This window comes from Telopea speciosissima, chromosome 1 (assembly GCF_018873765.1).
Source record: "Telopea speciosissima isolate NSW1024214 ecotype Mountain lineage chromosome 1, Tspe_v1, whole genome shotgun sequence".
Lineage (NCBI taxonomy): Eukaryota > Viridiplantae > Streptophyta > Magnoliopsida > Proteales > Proteaceae > Telopea > Telopea speciosissima.
Genome location: NC_057916.1, coordinates 13,755,703 through 13,774,011, shown reverse-complemented (window position 1 = coordinate 13,774,011; position 18,309 = coordinate 13,755,703). Strand labels below are relative to the sequence as shown.

The 18,309-nt window shown below is 40.0% G+C and overlaps 1 protein-coding gene across 1 annotated transcript in view; it reads left to right on the top strand.

The window, feature by feature from the left end:
• LOC122666550 overlaps nucleotides 1-18,309 on the top strand; it is a 55,442-nt gene that overhangs the window by 15,894 nt on the left and 21,239 nt on the right. Inside the window, exon 6 of the mRNA XM_043862567.1 lies at nucleotides 6,659-6,724. Coding sequence (XP_043718502.1) covers nucleotides 6,659-6,724 — 66 coding nt within the window. The remainder of the gene's footprint in view (nucleotides 1-6,658; nucleotides 6,725-18,309) is intronic.

Below are 18,309 nucleotides of genomic sequence, written 5' to 3'. Positions count from 1 at the left end.
ATGTGATGACATTTAACCATGCAGAACCATACATGGTGTTGTTTAGAGTTTTTGGATATATGTTTAAGCTGTATGGTAGTGGAGTTCTATAAGGGGATAAGTTGTAATTTGTATGACTCTAAGTAGTCATTAGTTATTTATATGATATATACCCTACTCATGGTATCTACACAAACCGTGAGGGATGGACTTTCTTCTCTACGTCTCTCTTCTCCCTCTCTTCTTTCTTGTTATCTTCTTTTCTTCCTTCTTCTTCATGTATAGGTACTGATCTACCTAGTTCGGTATTCTCACATGGCATCAAAGTGGGTTTTGAGCAGTATTTATGCACTCCTATTTTCTGTTTTGAAGTTTCTCTTACGTTTCCTCTCTTCCTCGGTTGGCAGCAACCTATGCTGCAGTTTTCTTCTTAAACCCTAATGAAGAATCATGAAGGAATAGGGTTTATATATGATGATCACTGCTATTGAAGACATAAACCAATGTGTATATTTGTTAAAGGTTGCGGCACCTTTTTTTTTCCTTTTTGCACAAGAATGGCTGCTGAAATCATTCTCAGTTGCTGCTGTTGAAGAGAACTCTTTCCTTTCTGAATGATTGAAAAATATCTCTACGGCCCATCTTTTTCTTTTTGTGTACTTTTTTTTTCTGATAATATTACCCCATACGGCAGTTCTTGTTTGAGTTTTTGCTGTTTTCCTACCTTGCGCCTTCTTTGTTTTGGAGTTTTATATTTTTATTCACTGGTTATGGTGGTTTCTGGTTAACCTTCTTATATGCATTATATTGGTGAAAGTACACTGTTCATAGCCCCTTTACTTTGCTGAATATATCATCTCTGATGGTGCCACTATTTGGAGTTGTATTCTGCTCATATTGTAACTTGCAGCAACCTTGTTTTGGGGGTATTTTCTGTACCTGAATATTGGAGACATCTTGTAATCTAACCATTGGATCATGAAAATATTTTAGTGTTTACATCACCTCCCTAAACACAATTATATATCATTGTTTGGTCGTCATACTATTCCTATTGATTGTGGTGCTGGTACCTCAATTTTTCTGCTGTATGGGTGATTCTAAACGTCCTGTGGACAATCTTGATGTCCAATTTACTTCTATTACGTTAAGTGGGGCTTCCAATTATCTTCTATGGGCTCAGCTTGTAAAGGTCTATATCCATGCTGAGGGTAAATTGGATTATCTTTCTTCCTCTCCACCACCTGTAACTGACAAGGCATGCAAGAATGGATGTGAGGGAAAGACTCTCGGCTTGTTTGACTGTGGAATAGTATGGAGTCTCCTGTTGCTGCTAACATCAAGTTTCACATTACAGCCAAGGGTGTTTGGGACAATCTGAAAGAAAGTTATTCTCAAGATAAGAACATGTCTGGAGTGTAAGATCTTTATGAAAAGTTTTTCTCCTTCAAATAGAATGGTAAATCTTTTGGTGATTATTATAGTGAACTCAAGGGCATGTGGGAAGGACTTATTGTCCACCAACCCCTCTCTACTGATCTTGAAGTATTAAAATGTGTGCTGAAATTTTTGGTTGCTAAATTTTTATCTGGCTTAAGCTCTAACTTGCAACTTGTCAAGATTCAGATTCTTGTTGGAGAGAAGATTCCTTCTATGAATGAGGCATACTGTTGGATTTAGCATATTGTGTCTCCCTCCCTCTCCAAATCCGAACTATCCTCGTCTTCTCAGGAAAGTTCAGATACAACAAGCAACAGCTAACGTGATGTTCTATGTATATATAGGCAGGCCAGGCCTTTTCTTTCGGAGTTCTCCATCCTTAGTTTGGTTTTGCCTCTCTTCATTTCTTGGAGGCGTCGATGGCTTCGTTGCCCTTTCCCCAATCAGATGTTTGGATATTATGACCTATACTCTGCGAGGAGCCAAACGGGCTTATGGCCTTGCCTTGCCATTTGACCTTTCTTCCCATGTGATTAGGAATGCTCAGTGACAACCTCTCAATTGTCATCGCCTGGCCTCTCCTGCTACCACAGTAGCACCTAGTGCGGTCAGCACCATTGAAAAGTGACTGAAACATCAGAAATGGGGACTTCCTGTGCTAATGATAGAGGCAAGAACACTTTCCGGCCAGGTCCCACTACGCAGGAAAGGCCCAAGCCAATCCCAGGGAACAGTAAAAGCTTCATAGGGTCTTTCTGTCCTGGTAAAGGTAGCCACATCTTCAATGGAATCTCATCATCCATACATAATGAATTGTTATGGTATATTCATTCCATAACACTTAGAACCATGTATTCATTCCAATTAATATGAACTTTGACGGCCTGAGCCCATAGCAGATAATTAGCAACTCCATTGAGTTTGATAGTGGTGATCTGGAAATTAACATTGTCGGTGGAAGATTTAGGATCTACCATCATGCACAAACTGAGACAATTCCAATAGCAGCACCTGATCTGATATAAATCGATATAAGGGGATACAAACCCCACTAGACAACACCTGATCTGAGAAGAATTGCACCAATAAGCAGTACCAAATATCAAAGAAACCCTTGAAAGAAACAAAAAGAACCAGGTAAAGAGCTACTGGCCAGCAAAAAATTCTGTTCTTTACTGTAACCGAAACACTTCTAGATATGTCCCCAAAGGTGGATATTGATAGAGAGTAAGAATCCCTCAAAAAATCAAAGAGATCTGCTGGGCAGATCAAAAGTAATTTCAGATTCAACAGATCTGAAAAATTACCCTAAAACACAGGGTATTATATGAAGTGATGGTGAACTTAATTACAGAAGATCAGCAAGGCTGACCAGCACCAAACATGGATCGAGTGTGCCTCCAGGAAGGGTCAACCAACCCTTAAAAATGAGATGAATTCAATGGCTTAATAAGAAGTAATTTGAGATCTTGATAGCTATTAAAAAATCCAGAATCCGCTGCAAGCTTTGTAGATGCAAGTAAATTGACTCCAGTCGATTAATCACTCCATGACAATCAAGATATAGATAGTAGAGACCCTAGTTTATCATCTTATCACCATTAATTAGGGCCTGAAATAGATAGTAGGCATCATAGGTTGCTACAACAACAAAGACCTTTTAGACTATCAGAACAAGAATTGAGAATATGGACTGATTATTGATGGAGCTCTGGAAGGTCGTGCTTGGCACGTTGGTCAAGTGCTCACTTGCTGAATGCTTGGTCATGGGTTCAAGTCCTGGAAACAGCCTCTCTGGAAATAGGGGTAAGACTGCGTACATTTGACCTTCCCCATACCCTGCTAAACGCGGGGAGCCTTGTGCACTGGGTACGGTCTTTTTTTTTTATTTTTTTATTGATGGAGCTCTGATACCATGAAATAGTATCAAAGCCTGACTAACCAGGGAAAGGAATGAGGAGAAGAGAAGAAGAAGATGGGGAGAAGGCTGTATGATAGAGAGAATAGGCTCCCTATCGTGAGCAGCAGAATTTATATATGTTCTTCTTAGTAACATCCTACTAAGAGTCAAAGACTTAATTAAAATGTATAAGTAAAATAGAAATAAAAGACTTACCTAGCCTAACAAGCCTAATTACAACAGGGAAGATAAGTAACAACTAGCTAAAATACTCAGATATGATTTTATAGTATAGAGGTCCATGGATACCCGTGGACCCCAAACCGAGACACTCTTTAACAGATGATATTATACATTTCTTGTAATGACTTGTTGGATATTGAGGATATTAAAGCTTATTTGTAGAAACATTTCCAGATGAAAGACTTGGGGATAATTATTTTCTAGGAATTGAGGTGGTTCATAGCAAAAAGGGTATTAGTCTGTCTCAGAGAAAGTATGTGCTTGATCTTCTATTGAGACTGTGATGTTGGGCTCGAAACCAATTGATACTCCTTATGATCCTCAACTTAAACTTAGTCTATGATGATAAGGAGTTTGTGGATCGACATCAGTACAGCCGTACAGGAAGCTGGCTGGAAAACTTATTTATCTTACTGTTGCTTGCCCAGATATTTCTATTGTTGTGCATATGATCAGTCGGTATATGGAGAATCCTAAGCAACCCACTGAGATGCAGCATGTAGTATCTTACAGTGTCTTAGGGGTGCTCTAGGAAAAAGGTCTTGTCTATTGGTGTCATGGTCATATTGATATCACTGTATATTCGGATGCTAGTGATCGACAGTTTACCATATGGCATTGTACTTTTGTGGGTGGAAATCTTGTCACGTGGTAGGGTAAAAAACAGACTACACTCATAGTTCGAGAACTCGCGAGATCTCGCTGAGTTTCTAGGTTTTTCGAAATCCCGAGACAAGATGGGGGTCGAGTCACAAAAGTACAATATCTCTCCGAGATCTCGGTTTGACATAGGAAAATGCCCATCTAGGTCCTTTATATGAGTGCCAGATCTCGAGATCTTGCTGGAAAATCTTGGTATACAGACACCTATCTATGCCAGGAACCAAGACAGACAAGACAGACACTTATTTATGCCTAATATCATTTAAGTAAATGAAATACATTTACTTAAGATATTATTCATAAATAAGCAATTACCCCCTATTTGAATCCAATAAAAATAGTTAAAAAATAAAATTCCAAAAGGAAAAAAAGTCAACCCCCCAGTTCAAGAGCAAAAACTGGATTTTCGACGGTAGGTGCAATTTTCAACTTTCTAATGCTGGGGTTTTTCTCAAATCTAAAAATTTCATAAATCTTATTATGGTAAAACATTGCTAAAAACCAAAAGTGCGGTAGCTTTCCAACAAGTCCAAGATTGCTAAAATCTGATTTATATTGAAAGAGTTATGTACTGGTCAAACTTAATTCGGTGTGCGCGAATGTTGTCAAAATCGCTCTGAATGAAAATTGTTTTTTGGACATCAAAACAGATGAATATTTTACCGCACTTTTGGTTTTTAGCAATGTTTTACCATAATAAGATTTATGAAATTTTTAGATTTGAGAAAAACCCCAACATTAGAAAGTTGAAAATTGCACCTATCGCCGAAAATCCAATTTTTGTTCTTGAACTGGGAGGTTGATTTTTTTTCCTTTTGGAATTTGATTTTTTAACTATTTTTATTGGATTCAAATAAGGGGGTATTTGCTTATTTATGAATAATATCTTAAGTAAATGAAGTATACTTAAATGATATTAGGCATAAATAAGTGTGTTTGTCCTGTGTCTGTCCTGGTTTCTAGTATAAGTAAGTGTCTATCGTGCTTTCCCACTAAGTGAAACCCCTATTTGGACTTTGTTTTTGCAAAATCTGATAGTGCCATTATGTTTAAATGGCCTAAAATAGGCTGAATACCAAGTTTCAGACCCAAACTAGGTCTAAAACCCACCAAGATGAGGCTTCGAGTCGAGAAAAAAAAAAGTGCACCAACTCGTTGAGATCTCGGCAAGATCTCGACTCGACTCGGATTTTCAAGGGTCCTAGTTGGCACCGAGACGGCGAGACCCGAGTTTGTGAACCTTGACTACAGTGGCTAGGTCCAGTGCTAAGGCGGAGTATAGGGCTATGGCTCACACTGCAACTAAGACGATGTGGCTTAAATCTTTGCTTCATGAACTTGGTTTTTTAGTTACTAAACCAATGGTGATGTATTGTGATAATCAAGCTGCCATATATATTTCTAGTAATCCAGTTTTCCATGAGCACACCAAGCACATTGAGGTTGATTGTCATTTTGTGTGAGATTTAGTGATGCAGAAATTGATTTCTACTTCTTTTGTCAGTTCTGGAGATCAGCTTGGGGATATGTTCACTAATGCTTTGTTTTGGCCTGCTTTTCTTAGTGGTTGTTCCAAGCTGTGCTCCAGCTTGATGGGGAGTGTTAAAGTTTTAGTCTTATGGTGGTGTTTAGTATATGTGGCAACATTTAACTATACTTAACCATAAATGATGTTGTTTAGAGTTTTTGGTCAAGTTTAAGGGCATATTTTAAGATGAAGGATGGATCACGTAATCAGTTTAAGATGAAGAACATGAGGATGACATGGATGTAATTAGGAGAGGTCTTAAAAAGATTTAGGGGCATATTTTTTTTCTTTTTCCTTTTTCAAAGAAATTTATTTTGAAAGTGTGCTGTCATCACATGAGTTGAGTTGGATGTCCTGTATCAAACATGCTTTTCATGCTATACTTTTTTGAGACGAGTCTAAGTTGTCGTATATGTTATTGTGGTTACTATTTGTCATATATGGATTGTGTAGTTTTTGTTACATTTTATCTAAATACTTTGTTTGGTACTGTTTACATAGATGAGCTCAATCTGTTGTAGAATACATGTTGTGATGTATTGGATGAACTTTTGGATCAGTTCTTTGGCACTTATTGCATGTCCTATCAACATGACATGCATAATGTGGCTTTCAGACATTTGAATATTCTTTAAGCCAAGTTGTCCGTTGTCTTATGTCTTTGTACTGCAGGTATTACTTGTCATATAGTGGTAGTGTATTTTTAATGCATGACATCTTATCTGATTACTTAATTCACTATTGTCAATATGGATATCCTCAAAACCATTTTGATATATTTTATTATAATTACATTGGATGAACTTCTGGGCAGCATCTTTGGTAGTGGATAAACATTTTTATACCTTACAAGATTTGAAGATGTTAGTATCTTGGATTTAAGATTGTTTGTTCTCTATTTGCAGGGAGGATACCCCAGTGAGTACTCTCCGCCCACGTCCTCGACCTCTTTTCCAATATCGGCACTATAGGTATTGTGAGAGACTCAAACCACTTATATGGAACTTTTCGAGTATGTGGCGTACTACAGTGGCTGCTCAAATAATAACTTCATCTTTGTAGACATATTAGTTACTTTGTCCCCTTCCCTTGGTTACTTTTTCTTTTTCCTTTTCTCATCATTGCCAAAGAAATTTTATTAGAAGTAGAAGGATGAAAGGATTAGAAGATCCCTGAGAAGAAAAGATCAACAAGCACCATACGACGAGCTAATGCCAAACCATACTACCACCACAAAAGGCCAGCAGCCCAGAAACCAAACTGTTAACAAAACCAGAATTCTGAGAATGCTTGAATGATCGAATATGATCAGCCAAGCCCCTTTATTTATAGATCTTAATATAAAAAATACATGACTAAAATAACCCTGCCATAGCCGACATAGCTAGGCAGTTCATAAAACAACATTAAAACATAAAATAAAGCACCCAAATTACCAGAATACCCCCACGGTATTCTGGTTTACATTATTCAACACTCCTCCTCAAGTTGGAGCAAAGATGTCGATCATGCCCAACTTGACTAGATTAGGATGAAATAACTTTCCAGGCAGGCCCTTGGTGAAGACATCAGCAAGCTGATCAGAGGAAGTCACAAAGGGAATACAAATCTGCCCATCTTTTAATTTCTCCTTGATGAAATGCCTATCCACTTCAACATGCTTGGTACGGTCATGCTGTACCGGGTTGTGTGCTATGCTGATTGCAGCCTTGTTATCACAGTACAACATCATAGGAAGCTGAATAGGAGTACCCAGATCTTGTAGCAGACTCTTAAGCCAAAGTAACTCACAAATCCCTTGTGCCATAGCTCGAAATTCAGCTTTGGCACTAGAACGAGCTACTAAATTTTGCTTCTTGCTACGCCAGGTGACAATATTTTCACCTACGAAGGAGCAATATCCAGAAATAGACTTATGATCAATAGAACCAGCCCAATCAGCATCTATATATGCTTCTATCCGTAGGTGACCATGTGAAGACAAAAGAATGCCTTTTCCAGGAGTTGACTTCAAATAGTGTAGAATGCGAAGAACAGCCTCCATATGAGAAGTGTAGGGATCATGCATAAACTGACTCACAGCGACAGCAATGTCTGGACGAGTGTGTGAAAGGTAAATCAGCTTCCCTACAAGCCTTTGGTACTGGCCTTTATCAACAGGCTCACCCACAGTTTCCTTGAGCCGAGCAATAGGATCCATAGGAGTATCCGAAGGGTGGCATCCTAGCAGACCTGTTTCAGCCAACAAGTCTAGGACATACTTTCTTTGGGAGAGAAATATGCCTTTTGAAGATCTGGCTACTTCAATCCCAAGAAAGTATCTTAATTTTCCTAGATCCTTAATCTCAAATTCCTGGCTAAGGAAGGTCTTCAACTGTCTGATCTCATCACCATCATTGCCAGTAACCACTATGTCATCAACGTAGACTATAAGAACAATGAGTTTTTCACCAACCCTCTTAATAAAGAGTGTGTGATTAGCATTACTCTGCTTATAACCCACAGAAATCATGGCCTTGTGGAATCGACCAAACCAAGCTCGGGGTTTCTGTCACAAGAGAACCCTGGTGGAATGTCCGTATATACCTCCTGCTCCAGTGCTCCATTTAGGAAGGCATTTTTAACATCTAGTTGCTGCAAATCCCAACCAAGGTTGACTGCACATGATAACAACACACGAACTGTATTCAACTTTGCAACAAGTGCAAAGGTCTCCTGGTAATCAACGCCTTATGTCTGAGTAAAACCCTTGGCCACTAGCCGTGCCTTATACCTATCCGCAATGCCATCCACCTTCTGTTTCACCACAAACACCCATCTACATCCAACAGTTCTCTTCCCAGGTGGAAGAACCACAAGCTCCCATGTGTGATTTTTTTTCAACGCCTCCATTTCTTCCATCATGGCTGCCTTCCACTTTCCATCTGATAGAGCTTCCTGCCAATTGTTAGGAACACGAACAGAAGAAAGAGAAGAAATAAAAGAACGAAATGATGGAGAAAGGGAGTCATAACAAACAACATGAGAAATGGGATGCTGAGTGCAAGTCCTGACACCTTTGCGAAGGGCAATAGGTAGCTCAGGAGAAGGAACATTACCAGGTGAGAGGTAGGTTCTGGATCCAGGTTCGGCAATTGGATGGGTACTGTAGCAACAGTTGATTGAACCTGCTTATGTTTCCTTGCATAGGTCTTCATATTGCTAGCATCAATCCTCTGCTGAAATTCACTAATGGTCCTCTGGACAGGAGTCTGGGCTGGTATGGTTTGCTCCCCCTGTACAGGAACCTCTCCCCCTGACTCAGGTGGAGGAGGAGGAGGACTAGAAGGAGGCTGAATAGATTTAGCCTCATCATGAACCAACTGGAGTGGAGGAGGTGAGTCTAAAGTCAACACATCTTCGCTAATACTCTCCCCCTGAGGATGTGGGGACACATAGTAGGAGACACGCTCATGAAACACGACATCCATGCTGACAAAAGTCCGGCGGGATGGAGGGTGATAGCACTTGTACCCCTTCTGTGTGGCAGAGTACCCTAAGAAAATACACCGAAGACTACGTGGGTCAAGTTTGCTCGGGGACCTAGTATCCCTGGCATAGCAAACGCAGCCAAAAACCTTAGGGGGAACAACAAAGGAGGAAGAGCCAAGTAATAGCTCAACAGGGGGTCTAAAGTTAAGGACCCGACTGGGCAGCCTATTAATTAAATATGTTGCAGTAAGAACGACATTCCCCCAATAAACGGAAGGGACATTACGGGCAAACAGAAGAGCACGAGCTACCTCCAAGAGGTGGCGATTCTTCCTCTCAGCCACACCATTTTGGGCTGGAGTATCAACACAACTGGTCTGATGGAGGATGCCATGGGCAGCCAAGTATTTTTGGAACTGACCTTACATATACTCTTTCCCATTATCACTCTTTAAAGTCTGAACAGTGGCATTAAATTGAGTTTGAACCAGCTTGTGAAAGTGCTGAAAACAAGAAAAAACCTCACTTTTATTGGGCATAAGATAGACCCAAGTGAACCTAGAAAAGCAATCAATAAAGGTGACATACCATCGATGACCCGAAAGTAAAACTTTTCTACTAGGGACCCCACACATCAGAATGAACAACATGAAATAAAGAAGATGATCTTTTATTAGAAAATGGATAATTTGAATGTGTCTGTTTGGCCAAGACACAAGGCTCACAAAAAAAATCTTCTTTATTACATGAATTACTTAATACTGGAAATAAAGTAGACAAAGTACCTAAAGGGGGGTGTCCTAGCCTAGAGTGCCATATGTGTAATTCAGAAGGGAACGATGCTGGGGAACAAAGCCTAGAAGGTAATGCCTGAGTAGATGCAGGATCTCCATCAAGCAGGTGCAATCCACCAGGCACTTTACCCGATCCAATCGTCTTCCTCGAGTCCAATTCCTAAAAAAACATAATGAGTAGGAAAGAATGTCACTTTACAATTCAAAGATTTGGTGATACTACTAATGGAGAGAAGATTTGCAATCCAAACTTGGGTATATGCAATACAGAAGATAATGTCAAGGAAGGGGAATAGCCAATGGACCCTTTCCCAGATATAGAGGAGAGGGACCCATCAGCAATTTTAACTTTGTCCTTACCAGACGCAGGAAAGTATATGTTAAAAAGACTGGAGGAACCCGTCATGTGATCAGTACCTCCAGAGTCTATGATCTAAGGAGTAGAAAGTTGGAAACTACTGATGCACAATGACCAGCAAAGGAAATACCTGTACGGGCAAAGAAGGAACCTGAATTGGTAGCAGATGTAGTGGGGGCAGCAGATGTAGGCAACGGACGCCGGAGAGCTTGAAGTTCTTCCTGGGAGAGGCCGATGTCAGTAGTGGGAGCTGGAGCTACACTTTCAGTGTGATTGGCTTTGTTTTTAGGATTAGCACGACCACGTTTGGTCTCAAAATCAGCAGGCTTCCCATTGGGTTTTCAACACTGAGCCTTAGTGTGATATGGTTTGTGGCAATAATCACACTTCACAGGCTCTTTAGCAGTAGCAGTAGCAGTAGCAGTAGCAGCAACATTATCAGCAGAAGTGTCAGTGGTGGAACTAGCAGTCTGTAAGGCTGATCTTTCAACCTTAGGAGTAATCATCAATTCATCATAGCAGCCCTCCTTGTCTCTTCACTGTGTACATAGGAAAAAGTTTCCTTCAAAGTGGGAAAGGGAACTTGACCAAGAACTTGTACCCGAATAGGATCATACTCATCATTGAGTCCAGCCAGAAAGTCATAGACCCGAAACTGATCTACATATGTGTGGTAGGCAGTAATATCAGCAGCAGTGGTAGGCTGAAACCGAGCATAGTGATCCAGTTGTTGCCATAAGCACTTGAGGGCAGTATAGTACTTAGTGACTGTCATCTCCTTCTGAGTAGTGTTTTGAAGAGTTTTTCTGATCTCATAAACTTGTGCACCACTCCCTGAACGACCATAAGTACCCTTGACAGCAGTCCATATCTGAGTAGCAGTGTCAAGGAGAAGATATTGACTAGAAAGGTCAGTTGTCATGGAGTTCAGAACAAAGGACATCACCATTGCATCATTGGCAGCCCATTTAGTACGAGCAACACCTTCTTCAGTGGGCTGTTTGGTGGTACCAGTAAGATGGCCAGTGAGTCCCCTACCAGCCACAGTCAGAGATAATGATCTGGCCCAAATTAGGTAATTAGTACCATCAAGCTTGATGGCTGCTGCATAGGGAAGGAAGTCACTCCTGGTCTGATCCCCTCCAGAAGTAGCCGAGGTTATCTCAGAGTCACCCATAGTCAGAAAAATATCGAACCTTGAGTTGATCAAGAAATCTGATCTTCAAAAACTGCCAGGCAGAAATCGATCTTGAAAAATAAAAAATTCCGTTCTTCAAAAAAACTGCAGCAATTTGTGTGGGAAACAATAGTCGATTGCAGCAGTATGTTCAGGGAATAAACCCTCAAAAAAGCTCCACAAACACCAGCCCAAAAGCCCAAATCGATAAGGTGTCAGGGTTTTGAAAAAACCTTGACAGTTGAGATCGATAAAAAGAAAAAAAAGACTGGAACTTTTGAGGTCTTCAATCAATAAGAATGCAGCTACGATAGATGCTGTCTAAAGTCCTGCAAGTGATGCTCCAAAATAAGTGATCAATCTTCCAAGAGTTATGAGATCGATTTCCAAAGAAGTAGAAGCAGTCCCAAATCGCAGAGAGAGAAATTGCAGCAGCTATCGATCAGTTTTTTAGGGCATTAAAACGGAGGTGGAATAGAGGGCAGCACTTGAACCATAATTGGATCACCTCATTAGTGCTGCCCTTGAAGGGATGAGAGAAACCAAGAGAAGAGAAAGGGGAGAGAGAGAAGAAATCGATGAAGGGGATGGAAGAGAAGAGATCGATGGAGAGGGGAAGGTCTTGAAAACCCTAGATCAGAGAAGAGTGCTCTGATACCATGTTAACAAAACCAGAATTCTGAGAATGCGTGAATGATCGAATATGATCAGCCAAGCCCCTTTATTTATAGATCTTAATATAAAAAATACATGACTAAAATAACCCTGCCATAGCCGACATAGCTAGGCAGGTCATAAAACAACATTAAAACATAAAATAAAGCACCCAAATTACCAGAATACCCCCACGGTATTCTGGTTTACATTATTCAACACAAACCTTCCCCCTCCTACTACAACATTGCTAAGAAAAACGAACTGGAAGAAAAGGAAACATAAGAGTGCTAGACATAACATGATCTTCAACAGCCTCTGGATGTTGACCCTCTTCTTTGGAGTTGCATTTAAAAATTTTCAGCTAGTTATTTTCCGGATCCTTTACCATACCTCCTTCAGCATTAGGCCCACCAAACCTATGCCTATCTCCTAACATCCTATGGCATTGGTCCAATAATCTTGAGCCCTCATGGCAGTAAAATCAACTATTTTGCCAACTGCAATGGCAGTCTCCATGGCTGTTCCAACCATAGTCCAAAATCTCGCGAGATCTCGCCGAGATTCTCGGTTTTTTCATTTACCGAGTTGAGATGGCCTACGAAACCAAAAAGTGCACTTTCTCGCCGAGATCTCGGCGCGATTTCTCCGAGATCTCGGTTTGACATAGGAAAATGCCCATGTAGGTCCTTTATATGAGTGCCAGATCTTGAGATCTTGCTGGAAATTCTTGGTATACATACACCTATCTATGCCAAGAACCAAGACAGACACTTAGGCACACACCTATCTATGCCAGGAACCAAGACAGACACTTATTTATGCCTAATATCATTTAAGTAAATGCTTTTGTATTTCATTTACTTAAGATATTATTCATAAATAAGCAAATACCCCCCCCCATTTGAATCCAATAAAAATAGTTAAAAAATCAAATTCCAAAAGGAAAAAAAGTCAACCCCCCAGTTCAAGAACAAAAATTGGATTTTCGACGGTAGGTGCAATTTTCAACTTTCTAATGCTGGGTTTTTTTCAAATCTAAAAATTCCATAAATCTTATTATGGTAAAACATTGCTAAAAACCAAAAATGCGGTAAAATATTCATTTGTTTTGATGTCCAAAAAATTATTTTCATTCAGAGCGATTTTGACAGCTTTCGCGCACACCGAATTAAGTTTGACCGGTACATAACTCTTTCAATATAAATAAGATTTTAGCAATCTTGGACTTGTTGGAAAGCTTTGTTTTGAAAGCTTTCCAACAAGTCCAAAATTGCTTAAATCTGATTTATATGAAGGAGTTATGTACCGGTCAAACTTAATTCGGTTTGTGCGAATGCTGTGAAAATCGCTCTGAATGAAAATATATTTTTGGATATCAAAACAAATGAATATTTTACCGCACTTATGGTTTTTAGCAATGTTTTACCATATTAAGTTTTATGGAATTTTTAGATTTGAGAAAAACCCCAGCATTAGAAAGTTGAAAATTGCACCTACCGCCGAAAATCCAGTTTTTATTCTTGAACTGGGGGGTTGACTTTTTTTCCTTTTGTAATTTGATTTTTTAACTATTTTTACTGGATTTAAATAGGGGGGTATTTGCTTATTTATGAAAAATATCTTAAGTAAATGAAATACAAATACAAAAGCATTTACTTAAATGATATTAGGCATAAATAAGGCTGTTTGTCCTGTGTCTGTCCTGGTTTTTAGCATAAGCAAGTGTCTGTCTTTCTTTCTCACTAACTGAAACTCCTATTTGGACTTTGTTTATGCAAAATCTGATAGTGTCATTGTGTTTAAATGACCTAAAATAGGCTAAATACCAACTTTCAGACCCAAAAGAGGTCTAAAACCCACCGAGATGGGCTTTCGAGTCGGAAAAAAAAAAGAGTCACAAACTCGGCGAGATCTCGGCCCAACTCGGTTTTGGGCTGGGCCGAGATGGCTCCGAGACCCGAGTTTTCGAACCTTGGTTCCAACAGTATTACGTATGAGTTGGGGAACTTCATTTCTCTTTGACAATTATTAAAAGTTTTCATGGTATACCTGCTCCGCTCCTTTGAATTTCTTGCAAAGAACCGTATGTTCATTGATATGAAGTTTGACAAGCTTAATTGTAATTCTTTTGGGGAGCATTTTCATTAGGGGACACCATTTGGAAATATTGGTACCCAATATTGGTCCTAGCCTCCTAGATTTAGAGAAAACTGTTAGAAGTGGGTTGGCTTTCTAACCTTAGCCAAATAAGTGGCTTAGTTTAGCCTGTTCTACAAAATAGACCTTGGATCTTGACTATTGGTACCCGAAATTGGTCCTAGGTATAGGTAAAAGTGTAAAACTGTTAGAAATGGGTTGGCTTTCTAACTTTAGCTCAAATAAAGTGGTTTAGTTTGGCCCTGTTCTACAAAAAAGACCTTGGATCATGTTTCAGCCAAAATAAAAATTCTGGTGAAAAATCCCAAAGTTTCAGAAAGGTAAAAAATATAAAAAATTTGGAAATTCGAATTGATTTAAAATAGGTACCTAGAAGGCCAGAATATGTTGGTCCATCCACCAAATCCGGAATTCAAAACCGAAATGAATTGATAACTAAGAAGAGCTTTACTATCTCTTTGTATAAAGATGTTTCTTTTAATCATTTGATTTTACTATAGAAGGAATAATAAAGACCATTAAGTTTTGGACTTACAGTTCAACTTCACATCCTTTAAAGAGGAGTGTTTTGATTCCAATTGAAGGAGCTAAAAGATCTAGGGGCAGACCTAAAATAACCATAGGAGAAGTGGTAAGGAAGGACATGCATAGTCTAGGTCTTGTACCAAGTATGACCTCAGACAGAGCCTATTGGAGGGCAAAGATCCATGTTGCAGACCCCATTTAGCTGAGAATCCTGATGTGCTGGGCTGTGCCTCTTTCCTCTTGCTATCTTTCATTTGTCTTTTTTCTTTTTTCATTTCCCATCTCTTTCCCCATCCCTCTTTTCCTATCTTTGTTTTACCTTTTTGGTTAGAACTTTGTTTTGTTTGGATCCATGTAGCCGACCCCATTAAGTTGGATATGGCTGTGTTAGAAGTCATGTAATAGGGGTAGTTTAGGAACTAGTTATATTGCTAGTTGCCTTATTATGTAATTCTGTTTTTTTTCTTCTTTATTTCCCTTTTATCTCCCTAGGGAGGTGGATGTAATTCTCTATTAGTTATGATTGAATGAATATAGGGTGTATGGAGAAGTCTCTCCAACACAATTGATTACAACCAAAACCTGTTCTATTCTTCTCTTCCTCTTCTTCCTCTAACTTCTTCTCCTCTTCTACTTACTTCCTTAACCTAAATCTAACTTGGTATCAGAGCCTTACGGTTTGAGAGTCAAATCCAGCTTCTTGTTTCCATTTTTTCCTTCTCTTTGAAATCCTAGGGCATAAAGGGTTTCAAGGAGAAGCCTCCTATGTAAAGAATCTATGAGAGCACTATAAGAATAGGTTCAGAATGATCTATTCTAGTTATTACTACTGCTGTTTGAGCCTTGATGCAACCCATTTGATGATTTGAAGCTTTGCTAGCCTGTGCTAGGATTACCACCAGCCTTCCATTGCAGTCTCTGTATCTTCTTCTTCAAGCATGGGTTTGAGGATTGGAATAGCTCACTAGAATCGCCCAAGAGTGTTATTTAAGTGACTTGTGCTTCCTCTTGCTGCTTGAAGACCCAATCTGAGCACAGCCCCTTTTCGCAAGATCAAGTTTCTGCCCAGATTTCCGCTGTTGCAAGTTGCAGACCTTGGTTCCTCCTTATTTGGGGATGGACTTGGTAGTTGGAGTAGCCCATTAGGATCGTAAAAGGATCCTCTCTCTGCCTCTGGTGTCCTTTATTGATGGATGAATCTCCTTATTGAGCACAATTTAGTTTTGTGGTGTTCTTTTTCTGCCCAGGTAAACCCGATAATGTTGTTCTTGCATTTAGGGTACTTTGGACTTCTTGTTTGGTTGAGAGATGATTATGCATATCTGTAGTTGCAATCTTGAAGCTTGTGTAAGCTATTTTACTCTGGAGAGAGTGTTAGAGTAAAGCTTCATCCTAGCTGAAATTTCTGTTTTTTGTATTGGGAATCCCTATTTGGGTTGAGTTTATACTCCCCACTTGCTGTTTTTTATCTAGTTTATGGTCAAGTATCATTTCCCTTACATGATGGCTGGTACAGAGTCTTCTGAGCTTGGTTCGGCTAATTCACAGCCTCCTTCAACAGCTCCTCAGTTGGTTTATGAGAATACTCACCAACAGATTTCCTTTGTGAAACTCGATGGTACTAATTACTTGGATTGGTCACACTCTGTGAGACTTTCCCTTAGGAGTAAGGGAAAACTTGGATATATCACAGGCACTATCAAGGCTCCAGAGGCTAGTTCTCCCACTTTTGATAAATGGGAGACCGAAAATTCCACCGTTATGACATGGTTGATCTTCTCCATGAAGTCTGAGATTGGGAGAAGGTTTATAAGGAAGGAAACTGCCAAAGCTCTCTGGGATAGTGTCTCTGTAGCCTTTGACAAAGTAGGTGACACTGCCAAAGTCTATCAGCTCCATCAAAAAATTCAGTCATTGAAGCAAGGTGACAGCACTATTTCTGAGTACTACAGTGTGTTCCTTAGTCTTGTGGAGGAGTATGATCACTACAGAGACCTTCATTTGACCAACCCAGAGGATGAGGCTAATGTGTATCAGATTCTTGAAAAGGAGTGTGTCTTCTCGTTACTTGGTGGTCTGAATCCTGACTATGAGCCAGTTAGACTCCAACTATTAGGCCGGTCTCCTCTCCCTTCTCTTAGTGAGGTTTGCAGTTACCTACAGAGTGAGGAGACTCGGCGGCTTACTATGGCACCAGCACCTGCATCATCTCATGAGAGGTCTGCCCTCAATTCTAGTTCTGTTCAAGACACCCGTGGAGGTGGTAGAGGCCCAAGGCCTAACCGTGAGGAAGCTAGTACTGTGGAGATAGTTGGTGCCAGTGGATTTGGGCGAGACAGATTTAAATGTGATCATTGTGGACGCACTGGACACACCAAGGATAGGTGTTGGTCTCTCCATGGTCGTCCTCCTAGTATGCGTGGTCGTGGTGGCCGTAGAGGGGGAGCTCGAGCTCATTCCGTGACAACTGAGGCTGATGCCCCACAGGATGACTCCACCTTTATGGATGCAGTGGTTCGCACGGTTGTGTCATAGTTGAGCACATCTTCTACATCTAGTATGGCTAGATCCTCATCATCCTCAGCTTTGCAGGTCTCCACCTCAGCTTCCACTGCTACCCAGTCTTGGGTCATTGACTCGGGTGCCACGGACCACATGACTGGTACGTCTCATTATTATGATTCCTATACCATTTGCTCTAGTAAGGACAAGGTTAGGGTAGCTGATGGCTCCCTCTCCTCCATATCTGGTAAAGGTAATATCCCTGTGACATCATCTATTTCCCTCTCTTCTGTTCTTCATGTCCCTAACCTTACAGTGAATCTTTTATTTGTGAGTCATTTAACTAAATCTCTCAATTGTTGTGTCACTTTTTTTCCTTCTCATTGTCTTTTTCAGGATTTGGTGACGAAGAGGATTATTGGTAGTGGACGTGAGGAACAAGGCCTCTACTTTTTTTATCCGCTTTTGCCCATAGCTCATTCCTATGTGTGTGGTCGCAATGATAGTAGTTCTGTGGATTCTGTTATGTGATGGCATCGCCGTCTTGGCCATCCATCTTTTGTAGTAATAAGGAAACAATTGCCTTACTTATTTTCATCTATGCCTCTTCTCATGTTTTTCAATGTGAATCATGTATGTTTGCCAAACATTGTCGGTCTTCATATCCTTATCATGGTAATAGAACTGTTGCTCCTTTTCATATTGTGCATACTGATGTTTGGGGTCCTTCCCCTACTACTTCTTTATTTGGCTTTCGTTACTTTGTGTCATTTGTTGATGATTTTTCCCATGCCACATGGACTGTACTTTTGAAGCATAAGAGTGATGTTTGTGATGCCTTTCAGAATTTTTACCAAATGATCCTTACTCAATTTGAGACCCGCATCAAAATTGTGCGATCTGATAAAGGGGGAG